Genomic DNA, 23,162 nt, shown 5'->3' on the forward strand with positions numbered 1-23,162 from the left:
TTTACTCGAGTCAGTCACCTGAGGTGTTGTGAAAAATGCAGTCCCTGGGGCTCCACCCAGGCCTACTAAGTCAGGTTCTTTGTGGTACGTTTCAACAAGTCCTCCTGCATGCCTAGGTCTGAAATTTGAGAAGCTTTGGTCTACACAAATTCCAGATGCCTCAAAGTGAGACCCTATGCCAACATCTCCCGGATGACAGGATTCCTTTTTCTAATGATCTCTCAGACATTAGGACTTGCTCAGTGGCGCAGCAGTAATGCACTGCTCGAGTGAGGTTAGATCCATATGGAGATCAGTGGTTTGGTTCCCAGGTCACCTGTATATGACATGTGTGTGTGCCTGTGATCCTGGCTGTTAGGAGGAACTGGGGTGGTGGTGGTGGTGTCACCGTGTGGGACCCTGTTGAGGGTGCTTGTCTTTCTCTCTCTCATTCTCAAGAAATAAAAGGAAAAAATTTAACCAAAAAAGATGTTAAGATGATATTCTGATATTAAAACAACAATCTCACTTATTTAATATATATACCTCACTGCACAGAGTAGTATCTAAAATATTCACTATGAGGATAATAAAACCTTTAGCACTTACTGCATCTTACAATAATCTTTTAAAAAACACATTACTTGCATAATAAACATATCAACACATGTATGGAAAAAGTGACGTGTTAACCTTCGAATGCTGAACGCGTGTCTTTCTGTTAGTGAGGGTGGAGGCGATGACTGCAGAAGAGCACAGAGAGGCTTCTGGGGGTGCTGCCAATGCTCTGAGATGCTTCTGGCCTCTGCATACATGGGTGTGTTCAGGTTATAAAATCACCGAGCTGGAAAATTAGGGTACGTACACTTCTCCTCATCTTTTTTTCAATAACACAGAGGGTGTGTGCACTCACCAAAAAGAGACAGAGGGAGAAAGCATCCCCCAACAGGGTGTGGTCACCCTGCAATTCCTTCTTGTCTATTTCTCCATTCTCTTGGATTTTGGACACAGACATGCACACACACCCAGTATGTTTTTCAAGCTACTTGGCTGGAATTCAAACCACAGTTGGCCATGTCAGATCTGGCTCCATTAACCATTAGGCTACAGGGTTGGCCTGAAATATGTATCTACAAGTTTCAGTTATTAACAATTTCTGCTTAATAAAAGAACATATGAAGTGAACGTGTGAGTGTAAGCGTGTGTGTGCACGTGCCCATATGGGGGTGACTTCTTCAGCGGCTGTGTAGTGAGCATCCTGGATGTGGCCAAGACAGCACAGGAAGAGCTGTGCTTGGACTTCTAACATGGCACTTTATCTAGTGGGGTTAAAAGTAACCCAACACCTTCGTATCAGGATTTGAAATTTTAAGCGATGTTATAAACAGTTGTAAACATTTTGTGACAACCTATCATACCAGAAACATAATCACTCATTTTCTTTCTAACACATGAAGTTTAGAAGCAGTTAGACCCAATAAGATACAGTTCATCTGCCAGATGAACAAATGTCCTGGTTACGGATGCTCCTGTCCCCATTTCACGCGGTCTCCCGAGCTGAACGAATGTCTCAGACGTCATAAATCTCCGCACTCTGCACCTGTGGATCTCACATCTCACGGTCATTTGTGCACACCCCAGACACGCTGCTCTACTCCTTTGATTAACCAAAGCTGTTTCTACTGACTTATAATCAGTTCTGAGGTTGGAACAGGTGCAGTGTTTGTTTGTTTGTTTTCAGGGAGGTGGTGGAGTGGGGAGGTGTAACTCTGATTCTGAGTCAGAAAATAAGAATGAGGATCGCTTCACTGATAAAACTGAGATCCAGAGAGGCCGAGTAACCTGTGTGATTGACCTTCACTAAGGTCACAGCCAGCCCAGAACTCCGGCTGCCTGACACCCTGCCTCTGCCCTGAGCTATGTACAGCAAAGCCTTCTACTACGAGAGGAATCCAGCCACATACAGTTCACACGTGAGATTGCCGACGTCCACATGGCTCCACACATGTAAAAACAATTGCCTCAAAAATAGCAAAGCTAGCTACACAAAGACTAGATTTCCTTTTCTCAGTAAAAATTGACAGTAAAACTTAACAGAAACTGCACAACTTAAAAGATGCTTAGAAAAAGATACACAGGACTGTAAACAGGGAGGTTTATTAAAGGCATAACCAACTGACATTAATCAGGTAGCAACACAGAAGAAAGGTTTGCTTCTTCAGGTAGAAGCAAGAACAAAGCAAAACAAAACAAAACACAGTGTCATTGACTCTTAACTAAGGAGAAAACACAATCGGCACACATTGTTTTAAAAACAGCACCGATAAAAATTCGGGAATGACATTAAGAAAAAAGCCCACTGATAAAGGTAACAGATAAACCTGTGATGTAAAAATTCCTAATCTGGGTGCCCACAGATTGCATGGGGGTTGAGGTCACTGGACTCCCACATGGCCAACTATGGTTCCACACCCAAGCCTAGCGGCTTGCTTTCTCACCGCCCCCCAAGCTCGTTCCCTTTCTGGTATGTATGTATGTATGTACATACATACACACATACACACATACATACATACAGTTAAATAATTCTTAAAAAAAAAAAATTCCTAATCTGAACTTGGTTTTGTCTCATTTCCCAAATCTGCTAATTCCTGATTCCCGCCCCCCCCATCAGTATCTTCCACTCAGCATCCAGAGAGCTCTGAATACGAACAATGGTGAGCTGAATACATTCACACCAAATCAACACAATATGTTTTCTCCTTTTTCTTTCTAATCAAGTTTAGCTTCACTGTTATGTTCTCCTCTTCTCCAGGATTTTCAATTAGAATTTATTAACATCAGATTAGCAGGACCAGCAGGTGGCACAGTGGTTAAGGCCCTGGACTCCCACATGGCTAACCACTAGTGGGGACCAGCAGGTGGCATGTTGGTTAAGGTGCTGAACTCCCATATGGCCAACCACGGTTCAAGTCCCAGGCCTAGTGGCTTGCTTTCTCACTTTCCGTCTCTGAAAAGTGCATGTGCCCTATAACAAATTACAAATATCAGCGACAATAATAAATAAAGTAAGTAATTTGTTAAATAAATAAATAAATAAAATTAGCAAAAACTCAAGTTAGGTAGTGTCAGCCCACAACTGACAAATACAGGTTCCCAAAAAAGGGTCATATATTAAACATTTTAACCCTGAAAGATTCAGCTGGATCATGCAGCTGAGTTAGGAAGGGTTAGATCTCAGCTCTAGAAGGGCAGCGACATCTAGAAGTACTGACTTGATTTAGAATACCTCTATCTAGGGACTAGTAGATGGCATAATGGTTATGTAGCTTGACTCCCATGCAGTTGACGAAGGTTCAAGTCCTGGACCCGGTGGCTTAAAACTCATGTCATGTGTGTGTGTACCCAAAATCCCGGGGGGAGGAATGGAGGAGAAGGGATTACAATGTGGCCATCCCCACTGAGGGGGTAATTTCTCACTTTTTGTCTCTCTGTCTCTCTGACAAGTGCATGCACCCTATAACAAAAATCTCTCTCTAAAAAAAGAATACCTCTATCTATGAATGCCCTTTAAAAAGCTTTCCAGATATTAGAAAATGAACTTTGAATTCTACTTCTATTTTTACCAACTAATGTAACTTTTCGTATATTGACCTTGGAATTTCAATGTGCAAAATTCACAAGTACCACCTTGCAGAAAGAACAAATATAATGATTAAGGTCAAGAACACATGCTTCACTGCAAGATGCTACTTAAAAATTAGCACCTACAGGAGTGTACTTTAGAAACTACTACCCAAAAAAAGAGCAGACTACATTTATCTTACAAAAAATGTATCACCTAACAAGAGCTTCCCTATCAGAACAGCTTTTTTTTTTTTTTTTTTTTTTTTAAGATTTTTGCAACAGAATATAAGGTCATTGGAGAGAGACAGTGAGAGGGAAAGTGTGAAATCAGCCCTCCAGGGGGATGGCCACGCCACAGTCCCTTCTCTTCTGTTCTCCTGGGATTTTGGAGATGCACACACATGCACTCAGCACGATCTGCAGGACTCCAGACTCAAACCATGGTCCAATGTGTGCGAGTCCAGTGCCTTAACAACCACGCCACCTGCTGGCCCCAACAACATTTTTTTTTCCTTATTCATTTTTTTTCTTTTTTCCACTATAGAGCACCTGAGAGTGAGGGTGGAGAGAAGAGCACCCTCCACAGGGTCTGGTTGTGTCATAAACCCCTTCCTCTAGTCATCTAGCCCAAGGGCGTTGGGCACTTTCACAGAGGCTTAGTGTGTTACAGGCTGACCAACCTGGGAACCTGAACTAGTCACCATGTGGGACCCAGCTCCCCTTGAGCAGCACACTACCACTAGGCCATGGGCTAGGCTCCAGAGGAACATTTTGAATTGGCTAGAAATTGTGTCTGATCCAAGCATTCATTGTATAGATGAAGTACCCGAGGTTCAGGGCAGTTGCTGCCTCATTAACATGTGGGTTTATTTAGAAACTCAGACGTATACATAGAAAGGCAACTACTGACTAATACAAGAAACAAGAAAATAAAAATTTCAGTGATAATCTACCATTTGAAATAACTTTGAAAGGAAATCACATGACATAAAGTCTTTGGCAAATACGTACCAAGGTTCCTGCCTAGGATGACTCCTAAAAAGCCATATGTTAGCACTGGTATGATCCCAAGTCCTTTTATTCGAGGAAGCTGCTTTCTAGTACATATGTTAAAGACAGCTGGTTCTCTTCCATCCAGATATGCTAATCAAATGGCGTGGCCGTGTAGTTTCCAAATACAAAACACATCCTAATGACACGGCATTTCACTTAAATAATATCTTCACTGAGAGGCTTTAATAATGAATACCATTGATTCTAAATAGCCTGGGACTAAAGATTTGTTCCCTTGAATCACTTTTTCACACTCTGATAGACGCTAGCTTCCTCTGGGTAATGTCTGAAAGGCTATCCAAGAGTTGTATATGGAAATGTCAAGAACACAGGTTGTAGGAGTCCCAGAAGCAATTCAGATGGGAGAGGCTGCTATCCAAACCCGGAAGAGTCACTCCTCAGCAATGCAAAGTGATTACCGATCAATCAAGAAACCAAATGGTTTCTACAATAACAACTCTTCCTTTTGTCCAGGAACAGAGTATGCTTACAAATTAAAAAGTAAAAGAGATAATTGGTTTGGAGAAACAAAAAGTACAGAGAAGGACAACAATACAATTAAAGTTACTGTCCCAAAGACAGCAGTTTACTGTCTCATTTTTGCTCTGAGAAATAAGTCTGGCAATACGTTTTCTTTTTTTTTTAATCAGAAATTATATGCAGAAAATTGGCATTTACTTGTTACTAAGCAGTGGTTCCAGAGTTGGCCTATTAGCTTACAATTGAGGGAAAGAAATCTAAGAAGTTTGGCCATATCCTACACAGACAACACGAGATCGTTTTCCTTACCCTGACAACTTGCCGAGTGCTTGTAATGAAGGCTTTTCTTATGCTCAGTTCAGTTGCATCGAGGTTGAACTTTCTAGGATTTGCTTCAACTATGCGTGGGTCAAAAAGTCAAGGTAAAGCAATTTCATCATCAAAGGCCTACCATCCTATTAAACCACAGACTCTCTCACATGCCGGGAATAAAATCTGGCCCAAACTTTCTGAAAACATAGTCAATTTGATACTAATCATTCTGGAACTTTCTCTGCTCCCAGCTACATAAGGAACTCTCTGCCCTAAGACAGAGATGACCTGCCAGGTTAAGAAGCACAGCCCCTGCTGATCAGATGTACCACAAATCCATGGCTGTCTGACCACAGCTGGCTGGGCTCTTCCTGACAACTGCCCTCCCCTGGATCTATCCTTTTTTGACGTTTGATCACTTTTACCCATAATCGCCTTCACAATCCCTTTTCAACTGCCATTCTAAACTTTTTTTTGAGAGAGAGAGATTTTTGCTATAGAATGTGTAAGCTTGCCAGAGAGACAGAAAGTGAGAAATCATCTCCCTCCCTCAGGGGGAGAGAGGGGGGTGGCCATGCTGCAATCTTTTCTCCTCTAGTCGCTTCTCAGGATTTGGGGCATGCATGCACATGTACCTGGTGTGAGTTTCAAGTCTCTGAGTCCGGGACTTGAACAGCAGCCAGCTATGTGAGAGTCCAGCAACGTAACCATGCCACCATCTGCTGGTTCCCTAAACTATTTTTATATGTCAATACACTAACCCTGCTTTCTAGAGAGAGCAAACCTTCTTCAGGGCAGCTGCACCCACCCCTAGCTCGGTCCCACGTGCCAGGCACTACATGGCTCTCTGTACCTCTCTCTCGTAGCCGGCAAGTATGTATTTGTCTTATTATCACTACCGACCCAGGCTTGCCTAAGTTCCGTGAGGCCTGGTATGGTTCTGCCTATTAATCCAATCTCAGTAACCGACAACATGCCCTGCACAACCACTCAGGACTAACATTTGCTGAATGGCGATAAATCCCTATTAAAACTCTTGCCCTCTTTATCTCACAATTTCACTCTGTCCCCCAACCTTTTCTCCTTCCCTGCTATTTCAAAGGAAGAAGTACCTTCCTTTAACTGTGCTTTTGATCCTGCCCCCTCACATATTTTATTTTACTAGTTTTAGGGAAATATACTTGCCTTTTAGTAACTTGAAAGGTACCTGGGGTCATAATGAATACTATAAATTATGTATTCTACATATTAACTACATAAGAACCTGTGCTCCTCACGGACACTGGTTTCCTTGAAGTTTTATCTCACGCAGGGACAAGACAAAACAGAACTCAGAACATGGACGTGGCCTATCTTCCTGCAATAGCTTCGGTTATGTGGGGTTTCCAGTTTTAAAAGGCCATACAATTCAGCCTTCACAGTTCTCCAGCTCCTCAGTATGATCAATGGGTGTACGTAACACCAGCAGCATGAATTAGCATCATAGAGCTGCTTTTCCGAAATGCAGTTCTATGGTGTAAGAGGCCTCTTCAAAGGACAGTGACATTTAACATCACGTCTTAGACAAGAAAGAGACCACTTGCTTTTGCTCTCTAATTACCAGTGTATGCCCCTGGTCTGTGTATAGCGCTTGTGTAATAATGACTGCTAACACTTACCACAAGCATGTAAGTGCCTTTTTGTATCTTAATGAAATGACTGATGGCTGGGGGCTCCTGCATAGCCTCAGGATGGGGCTGTTGCCAGGAGGGACCAATAGTGCAATCAGAGGGATGGAACATTCAGCCCCCCCCCATGGAGTTGATTAGCAATGGCCAATGATGTCATCTGTCAGGACTACTAACAGACTTGCCATAAACCCATTAAACCCAAAAGGATGGGTTCGCAGAGTTTAAGGATAGCTGAACACATGGAAGTTTCCAGAAGATGGTGCTTCCAGAAAGAGTTTGGAAGCTCCATGCTCCTTCTCCCATACCTTGCCCTCGGCATCTCTTCACCTGTATCCTTTGTGGTATCCTTTATAATAAATGGGTAAACCTAGGAAAAATATTTCCATTCTAGCTAACTCACAGAACCTGAGGAGGGGGCTGTGGGAACTCTGGCTTACAGCCGACAGGCGGGAAGCACAGGTCACGACCCAGGGCTTGTGATTGGCATCAGCAGTGGGTGCCGTCTTTTATGACTGAGCCCTCGATCTGGAAGATCTCGTGCTACCTCTAGCTAGACAGTATGAGGACTGCACTGCAGAACACCAAGCTAATGCCTATTGGAAAACTGCTTGGTGTGTGGGGGACCCCACCCCGCCCCACATCTACTCTCAGAAATACTGTACTGCGTGTCAGAGCAGATAGACAACGGCTTGTTTTTCCCCTTTACTTGTAGAGCCAGGACTCGAACAGCTGCATCTGCCTCCAGGGCCCAAAGTAATAGCCACTGTACCATGCTGCCTCTGCACAGTGGGATCTGTCACACACTGCAGAGAATTTGGCTACTCTACCTTAGCTCGCTGGGCAACATTCAATGCGTTGTGGTATAAGTAAGAACAACGTCAATCCGTTATAAAAGGAAGTGTCTCGTCTCCGTACTTGAGGCATCTCGGCTCAGACGTGGTAGCTATGCTGGCTGACACTATTAGAGGCAGGCTGAGACCACATGGAAGGCCCAGGTTCTACTCCTGGTCCACCCGAAAGCCAGACACCCACCTGAGGTCCCACATACTTGGGAGGCTGAGGCAGGAGAATCAAGATATAGTGAGATCCTGTCTAAACGAAAAGCCAAAAAAAAAACCAAAACCAAAACCAAAACAAAAAACAACTTGTCCATTTGTCTGTTCCCCTTCAATGGCACAGACACCACAGAAAAGGATATTGATGGTTTCGTCAAGGTCCTCCAGATCCCACTCTATGCTCCGGAGGTTGTTCCTCAGCTCGTTGGTGGTCCAGTCGATTTCCTCCCTTGTGGCTGTGGAGGGGTCCTGGAGGAGCTCCGTCCATCTCTGGAACAGTCCCTGGGCAGTGTTGACTGCTTTCTGTACTTCCCTGTGGTCAAGGAGAAGGGCAAGGAGAGACGTTACAGACAACCGCTGTGAGCAAGCTCCATCTCACGTTCATGATCGTGACCATACGCAGCCTGAGCAAACACCATTCCCGCAGAAGGAGGCTCTGCACGGACTGACACACACACAGTCTGTGTACTGTGCTCTCGGCTGATTCTCAGAATAAAACGGCCTTTACTGAAGCACCACCATTATTTAATGGCAGTACGGAGTCAAGTTTGAGAATGACACATATTAATTGGGACAGATTATACTTAAAAGTAGTAGAAGGAGCAGTCCCCGACCTTCCTGACACCCAGGGAATGGCGTTGTGGAAGATAATTCCTTCCCAGACAGGGAAAAGGCGGGGTGGGTCCCAGGATGGCCCAAATGCACCACATCCACCGTGCATCCCATTTCCACCACTTTTTGCACACTGCAATATGAAACAATCACACTCTAGGGTTCATGGTCCCATGACAATCTCATACTGCCATTGCTCTGATGGGAGGCGGAGCCTGGGCAGCACTGCGAGCAAAGGAGAGTGGCTGCAAACACAGACGAAGCCTCGCTTGCTCCCCCACCCATCACTGCCAGGGGTGAAGGTGAGACCAGGCCAGGAGCCTGCACTAGTCTGTAGCCTTTGGTAGACTGTGGGTGGCGGCCCATGTATAAAGAAGCAATCCTATACATTAACTAAAGGGCCCGTAACATTCCCACGGGCTTCCATCTGGTGTGATAGTAATTTATATTCAGATGCAAAAGCCCTAAGAGTCTCTCTGTTCTTTGGGTGAGGAGTGGGCAGGGTGGAGGGTTGCTTACTCTTACACTGTAGTCTCTAAGGGTTATTTTCATCTGAGACATTTTTAAACCCCAAATTAGAAGATTTCCAACCATTACAATGTTTAAATACGTCTATTTTCTTGGATTAAGGAGGCTAATAGACAAATAGTTTTCTTATTTAGAGAGTTCAACTAGGCCAATAAGTGCTTTTAGATTAGAAACAGTAACACATTTGAAGAAACCCCTTCCCCAATTGGGCCAAAAGCCACTATTTAAATGTTATAATCTAACACTAGGCATATAAAAACCAGGAAGTAGTAATTTCACAATGATATTGTCTTTCGTGTACAAAGATGATAACCCCACTGTTCCCAAACTGAGAGAACTGTTTTGATCCTTCCACAATTTCACAACCGACTGTTTAGAACAACCGGCACAAAAACGTGTTCTAGCTAATCGGAGTGTCTGTCATCTGTGACTATAAGACAGAATTTGCACGTCTCCTATTGCCTCTGATATTTCAAGTTCCAGGAAGAGAAGCGCTAACGTGAATGAAGACAAGTGCCTTGCAGTGCTCAGGTCTTCGCGCAGTGATGAGAGCTGAAAGGCTGCGAGTCGTGGCCATGCGGCTACTGGACCCAGACGGAAAACATCAGTGAGCTGTGGGGCCAACAACGCATCCACCAAGGAATGCTCACATCCAGTAGGGGCCAGCCAAGTCCTCTCACTGTTCCTTTGTTTCAGCCTGCAGACTTAGAGTACTGATGAGAAACCATATTAAAGATAAGAGGGGGAGGGATGGGTAGTGGCACAGTGGCAATGCAACTGGACCCACAGAAGGCTCAGGGTTCACATCACAGGGGCCTCCTGAGTATGCTGGGCACTTGCACATGTGTGCACCCCAAGATCTGGGCCAGCTGAGAATGGAGGTGGATATAGAATGGGAAACTCAGCTGGGGGCATCTCTCCTCTCTCTCAAGGATTAATAAGCCTTAAAAAAAGATAAAATGTGGAAGAATTAAGCAAATGAAATACAAATGCACGATCTCTACTCTTCATTGAGGTTTCTGGTCCGTCAGGTGGAGAAAGAGGTATGTATCTCCCCATAATGCAAGGCACCTGGCTTATTTTTATGTGTTGAGTATCACCCATGGTAACGGGTGACTGTTAGAAAGGGATCTGTAGACATTTCACCCGAAAGAATATAAATTTTACCAACTCTGTGAAGTAATGCAAATTCTCCTTTGAGAACTAGACGTCTCAAACCAAGAGACCTCAAAGGCATACCTTGCGCTCCACCAGCAGCATACAACTGCGACCTTGGAATGAAATGCTAAGGTGTTTCAGACACTTTTTGGACCTCAGGACTCCTTTCTACTCTGAAATTACCAAAGATTCCAAGGAACTTGTGTGTGGTCTGGGCCCTATCTATTGGGTTGCTAGAAAAACCATGATACATTTTTGCATAGAAACACACAGAAAAATAGGTCATGATTTTTCTAACAACCCAATATCACTACTTGCTATATTAGAAATTCAGACAGATATTCAAAAATATTTACCAATGAACTTCATAAAAATTGACTAACAGGTTAACAATATTTTCATTAAAAATTTCTAAAATAGGGGCCAGCAGTGGTGGTAAAGGTGCTAGATTCCCAATGGCTGGCCAAGGTTTGAGTCCTGGGCCTGGCGCTTGAAAATCACAACAAATAAATATATATATATATATATATTTTTTTTTTTTTTTTTTTAAGTTTCGAAAACAGAGCCAGCCAGTGGCATGATGGTTAAGGTGGCTGGGTCTCACATGGCCAATTTCTCAGTTTGAGTTCCAGACCCAGCGGCTTGAAAAACACGCCAGAGGCATGCACGTACATGCCCAGAATCTCAAGAATGAAGGAGAATAAACTGTGGGGTGGGCACCTCCCCTTGGGGGGTGATTTCTCACTTTCCCGCCCCTCTGTCCCCTCTCTAGTGAGGGCATGTTCCCTAAAGAAAAAAAAAAAGGAAAGGGAAAAAAAACCTGTAAAAGGTAAAAAATTTCTAAAACAAAATGTAATGGGAAGAGTGATACTACTCCTCATATTTTCAAATCTTTTTAATATAGTCATGAGCCACATAAAGATGTTTTGATCGACAAGAGACTGCATATACAAAGGTGGTCTCTTAAGATTATAATGCAGCTAAAAAATCGCCACCACCTAGTGACATCCTACCACGTGACACATTTCTCATGCATCTGCAGCGATGTTGGTGCAAACAAACTCACCACGTGGCCCGCTGTGTAGAAGTATAGCACACGCAATTACCCACAGCACATAATGGCTGAAAATGGTAACAAACGTGTCACGGTTTATGTATTTACACCATGCATTTTAGCATTAGAGTCTAGTCCTCCTCCTTGTACGTAACTTTACTGTAAAACTATATGCTGTCTAACCGGCAGTAGCTCGCCACAGCCTCACACACCTCGGGCTGACTGCAGCTTTTGACCACAACATTTTCTCCTGTACTTGATTTAGTCTCGTGTTTTATTCATCATGGCTAAGACAAGACGTGCAGTTGGAAGACAGTGCTATGGATGATCCCACCCTGTGTAGGCCCAGGCTAATGTGTGCCTCTTAGTTTTTAACACAAAAGTTAAAAACAATTTTTAATTAAAAAAAAAAAAGCTTACAGGATATAGGAATATAAGGAAAACCTATTTTTGTACAGATGTACAACGTTGTGTTTTAAGCTAAGTGCTACTGCAAAACTAGCAACATATTTTAAAAATTTAAAAATGTGTAAAGTATAAAAGTTACAGTAAGCTGGGAACCAGCAGTTAGCGTAATGGCTATGTCTCTGGACGCCCACATAGTCAACCGCAGTTTGCGTCCCGGACCCGGTGGTTTAAAACTCACGCTGGGCGCGTGTGCGTGCATGCCCAAGATCCCGAGAGGAGAATGGAGGAGAAGGGATTGTGGCGTGACCATCCCCCCTGGGGGGTGATTTCTCACTTTCTGTCTCTATGTCTCTCTCTGTCTGTCTGGCGAGCACACGCGCCCTATAGTGAAAACCTCTTCAAAAAAAAAAAAAAAGTTACCGTAAGCTAAGGTGAATTCATTGGAGAAACATATTTTCTATGAATGAAGTGCAGCCTAAGTGTGCACTGTTTATAAAGTCTACAGTAGTGTACAGTAATATTCCAGGCCTCGCATTTATCCACCACTCACTCAGTGACCCACCCAGAGCAATTTCCAGTTCTGCAAGCCCCACTCATGGTAAGTATTCTACACTGGTGTACCATTTTCTTTCTAATTTTTTAAAAAGAATTATTTCTTTATTTATTTCCATTTATTATTATTTTTTTATTTGACCAGAGACAGAACAGAGAAAGGGAGAAAGCAAGCTGGCCCGTCCGGGACTTGAACTGTAGTTGGTCATGTGGGAACCCAGTGCCTTTAAACCACCATGCCACCTGCCAGCCTATTTTCTTTACATCTTTTGTACTGTATTTTTAATGAAGTATTTCTCCTTTCTCTCTTTCTTCCTTTTTTTTGGGGGGGGGGAGGTTTTTCGCTATAGGGCACGTGCGCTCACCAGACAGAGAGAGACAGAGACAGAAAGCAAGAAATCACCCCCCGGGGGGATATTCACGCTGCAATCCCTTCTCCTCCATTCTCCTCTCGGGATCTTGGGCACGCACACACATGCGCCCGGCGTGAGTTTTAAGCCACTGGGTCCAGGACGAGAACCGCGGTTGACCACGTGGGAGTCCAGAGACATAGCCATTATGCTAACTGCTGGTTCCCTCTTTCTTTTTTTAAGAGAGATTTTTGCTCTAGGCCGCATGCACTCACCAGAGAGACAAAGAGAGAGAAAGTCAGAGATTACCTCCCGGGGGCGAGGGAAGTGGGGGTTGGTGCAGAATGACCACACTACAATCCTTTCTCCTCTTGGGATTTTGGGCATGCACAAACACGTGGCTTGCATGAGTTTCAAGCCACTGGATCCAGAACTCAAACCACAGTTGGCCATGTAGGAGTCCAGCACCCCAACCGCTATACCACCTGCTGGCCCATGTTGTAGCATTTCTTTTTAAGCGAGATTTTTGCTATGGGGCATGTGCCCTCACTGGAGAGACAGAGACAGAAAATAAGAAATCACCCCCCGGGGGGGATGACCACACCACAATCCCTTCTGCTCCATTCTCCTCTTGGGATTTTAGGCATGCACACACCCGCACCTGGCGTGAAATTAAGGTTCGGGTTCGGGACTCAAACCACAGTGGGTGGATCCAGAGATGTAACTATTATGCATTCTGCTGGTCCCCCTACTGTAGTATTTCTATGTTTAGATGTATTTAGATACACAAATACTTACCGCTGTGTTACAACTACCTAAGGTATTCAGCACAGTAACATGCTCTACAGGTTCCCAGCCTAGGAGCCATGGGCTGCACCACAAGCCTAAGTGTGTGGCACGCTAGACTGTCTCAGACTGTGTACGTGCACTCGGTGATGTTCTCACAAGTATGAAATTGCCTGATGAGGCACATCTCAGAAGGTTTCACTGTCAAGTGATGCATGACTGCACCCGGCTTTACCAAAGTGGATTCTCACATCCGTGTCAACATTCACTCTGTTGACGTATGTTTTGGTTGAAGTCTGATGAGACTCTAGCCTCATATGGATATGTAGTGGGAAAGGGAGGAGGAGTTTAATAGTATATTCTCATACATAACAGTCCATTGGGCTGTCTTTTACTTTGAATACATCTTTTACCCATGAACGATTTTATATCATATACTAGACACCTGGAAAGTTAGTTTACTGAAGAATGCAGATATTCCAAATGCCAACTCATTTTATTATGCAGTACCCAAAATCATATTCATTACTAACACTACCATTCTCATCATAAAAAATTTACGCATTAAGAAGCTTAAGCTGAGTTGCTGATATAAGCTTTCATATATATTATGAAAGCCACAACATATTTTTCTATGCAAAAATGCTTCATGACTTTTCTGACAACCATATACATACACATACATAACATATATGTATGCCAGAAAGTGGACATGCATAAATATATTTTGTTATATACCATGCTCTTCATGAATGTGCTGTATTACCTGGGAAAATAATTTGATTCTACTTATTTTATTAATAAAACTTGTAGTTTGGACTTGATATATATATATATATATATATATATATATATATACACACACACACTTTTTTTTTTTACACAAAAAGACCACTTTTATCGTTGTCAAAAATACTATTGGTTACTTTCCATAAAGTGACAGATTCACCTCCTTCATTTTGAGAAACTATAGAATTTTTTAGACAAGTTTGAGAAAACATGTAAGTATGAGTAACTAGTTTGTTTTAGTTATACTTTCAGGTAAAAATAAAATTCTACTGAGGAAAAAATCAGCTATTTCAGCTCACAACTCAATCACAGAAGAGCTTTTCCTAACCACCTTATGCACAATATAAATGTATGCACACTCGTATTTTGTATACAGAATATTAAAATGTGTACTAAGAAGGTATTTACAGATTACATACCTGCTTAATGACTTGTATTCACAATATACTAAATACTATCTCACAACTTAGCGATAGGAGAACAAACCCAATTTTAAAAATGGGAAGGGCCAGCCCTGTAGCCTCGTGGTGAAGGGAGAGGAATCCCACATGCCTGACTTCGGTCCAAATCCTTGCTCTAGAGTCTTGAAAATTAAGCCAGGCACGTGTGCATGCCCCAAATCCTGACAGGATGGAGACACAGAGGAGAAGGGATGGCAGCATGACCACACCCCAGTGGAGATTTTCTTCCTTTCCCTTTCCTTCTCTGTCTGTTTTAAGCACATGCACCCTCTAGCAATTATTACTAAAAGTGGGCAAAAGATTTGCACTATCACATCACCAAAGACATGCATATCACCAAGAAGTACTTGACAAGATCAGGGAAATAAAAATGAACACAAATGAAATATCTGATGATGCACCACCCATTTCCAGAATGGCTTGAAAACACACAAAGAAAACAGATAGCTCTTAATGCTAGAAAGGTGGTAGGTAACTGGGACTCTCAGGCATTACTGGTAGGACTGCAAAACAGTACATTCACTATGGAAGAGTTTGTTGTTTCTTAAAATTAAAATACACTTACTATATGACCTACCATCACACTTCCAAGTGACATGAAAACTTAAGTGCACATGGGGCTGGCAGGTGGTGTGGTGGTTAAGGGTGCTCGACTCCCACATGGCCGACCATGGTTCGAGTCCTAGACCTGATGGCTTGCTTTCTCACTCTCTCTTTCTTTCTCCATCTCTCTGTCCCTCTCTGGTCAAATTTAAATAAATAAATAAAGTTAAATAAAATAATTTTTAGAAAGAAAACTTAAATGCATATAACAACTTAGAAATTTTTATAGTAGTAGCTTTATTCAAAATTGCCAAAAATTGGAAACAACCCAAACTAATGAATGGACAAACCGTAGAACATCTGTACAACAGACTACTACTCAGCAATAAAAAGGAACACGGTGCTGATACTTGCCACATGGACAAACCTCAATGCAATATGCTAAGTGAAAAAAGTGTGACTCGGAAGTCCACATCCTGTAAGATTCCATAGATACGACATTCTGGAAATGGCAAAACTATAGGGAGAGGTCAGTGGTCATCAGGTGCGGGGCACAGAGATAGGACACAGGAATACCTCTGGGGTGATGGGCCTTATTATGGAGGTGGTGATTACACGATTATATGAATTTATCAAACTGCTTAAATGGAAACCCTTAAAAAGAGCAAATTTTATTATAAATTATAACCTAAGAAGAATGAAGAAGCGTATTACAGAGTCATGATTTTATAAAATTAATTTTTATTGTCTCACGTAGAATATTCTTAGGGGAGTGTAGCTGTTTTTCTTCTTCACTGTGAGTACAGGCTGGCGAAGAACACAACTACGACCACAGTGGCACACCACCACCTTGATTTATGTAAAGCTCAAGAGTTTTGCACACTACAGCTTTTACACTATTTGTGCAAATGTCAACACAGTAAAAAAGGCAAATAACATCTGCATATCATTCCGAAACGTTCTGAGTCGACAGATCCTTCCGTGAAAGGATCTCTGGCACCCCTTGTGATCCACAGACCACACTCTCGGAACTGTAATGTCCAAAGGCATCGATACTCAGACTGGTATTGTGGGGGGTGGAGTCTACTGGGGCATCGGAAAAGTCATGACGTGTTTGTTTCTCTATGCAAAAATGCGTCATGACTTTTCCAACAATACAATAGTACAGAGTGTGAAATCAAGAAATCCTTAAGCATGCAAGAACTAGGGACCAGCAGTTAGTGTAATGGCTATGTTGCTGGACTCACATGTAGCCCACCGCGGTACAAGTCCCAGACCTGGTGGCTTAAACTCACACTGGGTGCGTGTGCGTGCGTGCCCAAGATCCTGAGAGGAGAATGGAGGAGAAGGGATTGCAGCGCAGCCATCCCCCAGGGGGTGATTTCTCGCTTTCTGTCTCTCTGTTACTCTCTTTCTGGCGAGCGCATCGCCCTATAGCAAAAACCTCTCCAAAAAAACAAGAAAGAAAGAAAAAGAATCCTACACATTTTTAAGAATTATTTTTAATTAATTTTCTATTTTATTTTTTAAATTTGACCAGAGAGACAGAGACAGAGAGGGAGAGGGAGAGAAAGTAAGAAAACAAGCTGCCAGGTCCAGGACTTGAACTATGGTCGGCCAAGTAAGAATCCAGTAGTTTATCCACTATGCCACCTGCCAGCCCCAAGAATCCTATCTTCGTACAGCCAAAAAGGTCTCTCAAAGCATAAAACATCTCTAACTTTCTTCCAAGATTATTTTAGCTGAGCATTAGCCTGAAAAATAAAAAAAGGCATAAATGAGGAGGAGAATGCAATCTTGGCCACAAACAAGTTCTATGTTAAGCTAAATATTAATGGTAACCAGGATTTTCTAAAGCACTGGGAATTTCAGAACAGTTTCAACTGTAAGACGCACCTGATACTAACCACTGAGATAACCTTCTCCATTCAGAACCACTTGGAAGTACCCAGTACTAAATACTGAGGATCACTTGGAGTTCTAAGAAAAGCAATGCACAAAGCAGAGTAGTATACAGTCCTGTCATCTGTTTGAGGTTTGTATGACTTTTCACAAAGGCAGAGCCCATCTCCTTTTCTTCACACAGGGGCCAGGCAGTGGTGCAGTGGTAATGCAACCGGACCCACACAGGAAGGTCCCAGGTTCATGTCCTAGGGCCTCCCTGAGCTTTCTGGGCACACATGTGCCCATGATCCATTCTGGCTGACACTAGGGTCCAACTGCAGTGAAGACCCTGTTGGGGGTGCCTCTCCCTCATAGAAGGAATAAAGGTAAAGAAATACAGTTACTTTGCTTCACAGTACTTTCTCAAGAAAGGCAAGAGCCCTGGGGCTAGTCAGTTGGCTAGTCAGGCACTACCGGCAAATGCACACCCAGCATCGGGCACGAGCACTTCGCTCTGTGAGCGGCCGCCGACTCCTTGAGCAACAGCAATCCGTTTTTGTCTGTGGTCTCCAGAAAAGTTACAATTACAAATTACCGGCTCTTGCTCTTGTAGTCCGGCTTAGCTATTTTCTTGTTTTCTTCCAACTACATAATAGGAATGACTAGTCTGATGCTCAGAGTTTTCCCTGAGGAAGCAGGTACACCTTGAATTTTTGGAGATCTTTGGCTTTGCAAGCTTCTTGGTAGATAACAAACTGCTCACCCACAGCTTCAGGAATCACATCTAGCACCATTTCACTGAGAATGTGCTAATTACTTTCCTAGGAATTATCACTTTAGCTACTGACCCACAGAAGCCCTTTTTTTCCCTAGAGAGAGAGATTTTTACTATAGGCCGCATGTGCTCTCTAGAGAAACAAATAGAGCAAGTGAGAAATCATGCCCATCCACCCCCCTGGGGGATGGTCACACTGCAATCCCTTCTCTTCCATTCACCTCTCAGAATTTTGGATGCACGCACACACACACACACATAGCATGAGTTTTAAGCCACGGAGTCCAAGACTCAAACCGCAGTCAGCCATGCGGGAGTCCGGTGACCTAACCATTACTCCATCTGCTGGTCCTGCCTTTTTTTAAGTGCTTGAGTCAAGCAGGTCGTCTGCTATCTGCTGCATATGGTTCCAAAGACAGTCTCATCTTGTGACCAGCAGATGGTGTGGTGATTAAGGCACTGGACTCCAACATGGCCAACAGCGGTTCGAGTCCCAGACCTAGTGGCTTGCTTTTCCCCCTTCTTTCTTTCTTTCTTTCTCTCTGTCTCTCTCTCTGGTGAGTGCATGTGCCCTGTGGCAAATTTTAAAATAATGATAAATAAAAATTAAATAATTCTTTAAAAAAAAGACAGTCTTCTCTTACACAGGAAGCATTTCATGATAAAGAGCCAGAGCATTGGTAACACCAGGGATGAGGGTCTTGTCCACAAACAGCCCATTAAAATTATGGCACCCATCAAGTCCTCAAAGCCTGAACTCCCCACGAACACCAGAACATAGATCCTTGGCCATACTCCATCACAATGTCCATGAAACTGCTTGTAAGAGCTTCTTTTCCAGTAACTGTTAGAAATGAAATACAGTCCATATCTTTGAAGAATATGTCTTTTTGGGGAAAATAAAACCATCTAAGCCTTCAAAATCAGATTCTCCCATTCCTTACCAATAAAAAGTTGATGTTGGGGCCAGGTGGTGCTAAATGGTGGAACTGAACCCACATGGGAAAAGTCCTGGGTCTGCATTTCAGGATGTCCCCGAGCACTTTGAGCACATGCTCCCATGAACAAGGGAAGCTGAGACTGGGGGGATATGGTGTGAAGGTCCTACTGGGGGTGCTTGTCTCTCTCTCAAATGGAGGAAATAAATTTTAAACAAAAAAAGTAGATGCTGGCAGGACTAAGCTTATTTGTTTTAGAGGCGAGCCCAGCAATGACCCTCTGCCATTGACAGCTGAACCTCTTCCTTGCAGTTTTCTAGTCTGTTCCACCATGATGAAGGGCTGACTACCCCTCCCAATCTCTTGGGCTACAGGTAATATATCCAGATATCGATATGCAAAGTTTTCTCACTTGGATCTTACTGAGTTTGACAAGTAAGATGGGAGGAAGAGAATCTCGACCATTAGGGAGCTTTGTTTTCCAACAGGTCATTCGGTTGTGTCAACAAACTGTACGATCACTGTAGCTGTAAACCTACAGGATCCTGTGTGTTCTTTCCTCTCTGACCATGCTCATAGACTCTTGTTATGGTTGGGATGGTGGTCTGCCTCCCAAGGCTTCCTGTTTTGGAATCTGAGGTTGGGAGATGTAAAGGCATAGAGGAAGGTGACAGGATCATGGTGCTGCACCACGAGGGCAAGCTTCTTTTGTGAAAAGATTAATGATGTCTCAAAGACCCAGTGAGTTCTGGTTCTAGATCTTGAAAAGGAATGCTAGAAAAGAGAGCCTCCTCTAGCTGTCTCTCTCTGCATGTGCCTGCCACCTCTGCTTCTGTCAGCCACACTGAAGGTCACCTTGATGCCAGGAATATACCTTTGAACTTTCTAGTTCATAAAACACCCTTTTTTTTAAATAAAGCACCCAGTCAAAGGTACTTCTATTAGCAACACACACACAAAAATGGACTAAGAACACTCTGAAGTGGCATGTTACAGTTACTAAGGCTGGGTAACACTTATCCCAAAATTCAGTGGTGTAAAACCACTTATTATATCCATGGATTCTGCGGGTGCAGAATTACACACAGCATGGATGGCTTGCTCCTGTTCCACAATGTCTGAGGCCTCAGCTGCAAGACTAGGTGGGCTGGGGCTCTAAGAGTGGGGTCTCAGTAGGATCTGTCTATCTCCCCAGTTTGTCTGCTTGATCTCTCCAGCAGAATGGCTTCCGTGGAGCTGAATTTCTCACGTTAGGTCAGGGCAATGTAGGGTTGTGTTCCAAGGTAGAAAGACCCAGCGATACGCTGTATGGATTGTGCTTTGTGACTTAAATTTGGGAGTCAAATGGTGTCATTTTTGCCTCATTCTGTTGGTCAAGGCAGTCAAGAAGCTCTGCCCAGTTGCAAGGGAATGGACCACGGACTCCAGCTTGACATAATGCCAGTTTCACAATTTAAGAAAAGCAAACATGTACTGGTACAGCCATCTTTGGAGAAATACAACCTGCCAAAACAGCTCTATCTGGGACAGCAACCACTCTCCAAGAGTCTTAACAGAGGGGTCCTGTTTCATCAATATACCAAAAGGACCAAGTAAAAGCAGATAGATTCTATGCCAGTAACAAAACCTCAGAACCCCAGTTTGTGTGAGCATCTGCAACCAGATCACCCTCCTCCCCCTACCCCACAAACCAGGTTCCACCACCAATTTCTCGGATAAAAGAGAGGCTTATTGTACGGCTTGACTTCTACACTCACATCTTCTGTTTGTACTTGGGAAAAACACACCTGCCCTTCACTGCCATTTTCAAATGTAACCATATTGTGCTATCTTTTGTAATTACTCTTGTGAAAAAAGTAAATAGATAAATAAAATAAAACACCCACTTTGCTTTTACTCAGTTACCTACAGAAACGTACGACTTTTGACCCCAATCTACTGCCGCTTCCACGACTCCCCAGGATAGAATGACTGTCACCAATGGCACTGCAGCTCAGGGTCATGAGTGAACTGAACGTGTCCTCATTTTTGGTGTGTCTGACATGACAGCCCATCGTTGTCGGCTGTCTTGAAACTCTCACTTCCTTTGTCTCTGTGATAGTGTGCTGTTCTAGTGTTTTGGTTTTTTTTGTTTTTTAACCAGTTATCTCTTCCCTCCTCCTCCACCTGACCCCAGCATTTCTCTAGCACTCAGGTTGAGAGTGAGAGCTGCATTTCCAGCCCTAACTGCTCACCCCAGATTGATTCCTCTATTTTAGCTGCCTAGATCATTTCATTTGCCTAAACCAAACTAATCATATCCTCCCTACGAGAAAAACCAGTATTCAAACAAACAAAAACAAAAGAAAAATCTGCTTCCCTCACTTCCTCATTTTCGCCAACAGCACCACTATATTCTTAGTTTTGAAACTTGTCTGGACAGGGTCATCTCTGACTTCTCCTCCTCCTTCTCACCTTGTACAATCTCTGATTTTTAGACCTGGAAGGAGCTTTCAAGATAACCTCGTCTGCACTCTGTACAAACAAGAGACCTAGGGCAACTTGGCCACTAGCCTCGAGCTCTTCTGACCCTACTTATGAGATACTTTCTACCACCAAGAGCCGTTTAATCCCATTTCTACAGGGCTTCTAGGCAAATCTATTTCCTTTTTCCTTTCTTTTTTTCATTTTGATATAGGATGTATGTACTTGCCAAAGAGAGACAGTGAAAGAGAGAGCTAGAGGGAAAACAAGAAATCACTTCCCTGGGGAGGAGAATGACCACACTGTAATCCCTTCTCCTCCATTCTCTCAGGGTAGTGACCACGCATGCTCACACACCACGCACCCAGTGTCATTTTCAAGCGGCCAGGTCTGGGACTTGAACTGCAAAGTCAGTCATGTGGGATCCGGAGCCTTAACCTACATGCCACCTGCTGACCCCAAATTTATTACCTTTATGAAATAGAAGGCCTGGGTTTGGGCCCTTAAGAATTGACAGTAACGGGACCAGCAGTTGGCATAATGGCTATGTCACTGGACTCCCATGTAGTCGACCATGGTTCGAGTTCCGGACCCCGTGGCTTAAACTCACACTGGGCGCATGTGCGTGTGTGCCCAAGATCCCAAGAGGAGAATGGAGGAGAAGGGATTGCGGTGTGGTCATTCCCCCTGGGGTATTTCTCACTTTCTGTCTCTGTCTTTCTGGCAAGTGCACACATCCTATAGCCAAAAAAAAATTCTAAAAAAAAAAAGAGAGAGAGAGAACTGACTGTAAGAAAGTGAATAGTAACTGCTAGTTTTAAAACTACCTCTTGTTAAGAATTTATGATAGCAGGGCCAATAGGTGGCTTGGTGGTTAAGGTGCTGGACACTCCCATATAACTGACCACAGTTCGAGTCCCAGACCTGGAGGCTTGTTTTCTCACTTTCTCACTTTCCCTCTCTTTCTCTGTGTCTCTCTTTGGTCAAATTAAAATAAATGAATGAATATATAAAAGTTAAATATTAAAAAAAAAGAATTTATGATAGGAATCAGATTAAATCTAAACTCCTCAGGTGGGTATTCAAGCCCCCTCTCCCATGCTTCCTTCCACTGCCACATGGACAACTTTAACATGCAGCCTGACTTCTCACTACAAATTCTGCTTCCACTGGCAGGCCTTCTTCTCACTCTTACCCTTCCCACTCCTGATTCTAGACTTCTGCTGGGCTCTATCCCCAGCCTAGGAGTGCCCCCAGACCTCTGCAGATGAAAAGCAGACATTTCCTTTAAGGCCCAGACTGAGGCCCTCCTTGTTTTATTAAAGTATCCTTGACCAACGTTCCCACAGTAGGTCTCCTCAATCTTCACAGCATCTCTACTCTGTTCCAAAATCTCTCACACACACACACTTTCATGTATCTAATGTAGTGTTTTCCAAGCTAGAGCCAAATATAATATTAGGTACTCAACACTGACAACACATGTTTGCAAAGCTGATTTTACAATGAAACATTTAATTCTGGCTTTTTAAAAGTACTAAACGAAATTCTGATTTACATCCAATTTTACTGGACCAAAATTAACTCTGAAAACAAGGATTCATTTTTTTTCCCCCCACAGGGAATATACCAATAAACAGTTTTCATGGCACTGAAAATAATGTCCTATGCCTCTCCTTGAGGAC

General features: G+C 43.3%; 1 protein-coding gene across 1 annotated transcript in view; it reads right to left on the reverse strand.

Annotated features, from left to right (window-relative positions):
• The window catches only part of STX6 (syntaxin 6), a 56,979-nt gene that overhangs the window by 26,363 nt on the left and 7,454 nt on the right, over positions 1-23,162 (reverse strand). Inside the window, exons 2-3 of the mRNA XM_006142317.3 lie at positions 8,320-8,489; positions 5,449-5,543 (exon numbers count right to left, since the gene is read on the reverse strand). Of these exons, the coding sequence (XP_006142379.1) occupies positions 5,449-5,543; positions 8,320-8,489 (265 nt within the window). The remainder of the gene's footprint in view (positions 1-5,448; positions 5,544-8,319; positions 8,490-23,162) is intronic.

The sequence above is a fragment of the Tupaia chinensis genome, unplaced genomic scaffold (genome assembly GCF_000334495.1).
Source record: "Tupaia chinensis unplaced genomic scaffold, TupChi_1.0 Scaffold000074_1, whole genome shotgun sequence".
Lineage (NCBI taxonomy): Eukaryota > Metazoa > Chordata > Mammalia > Scandentia > Tupaiidae > Tupaia > Tupaia belangeri.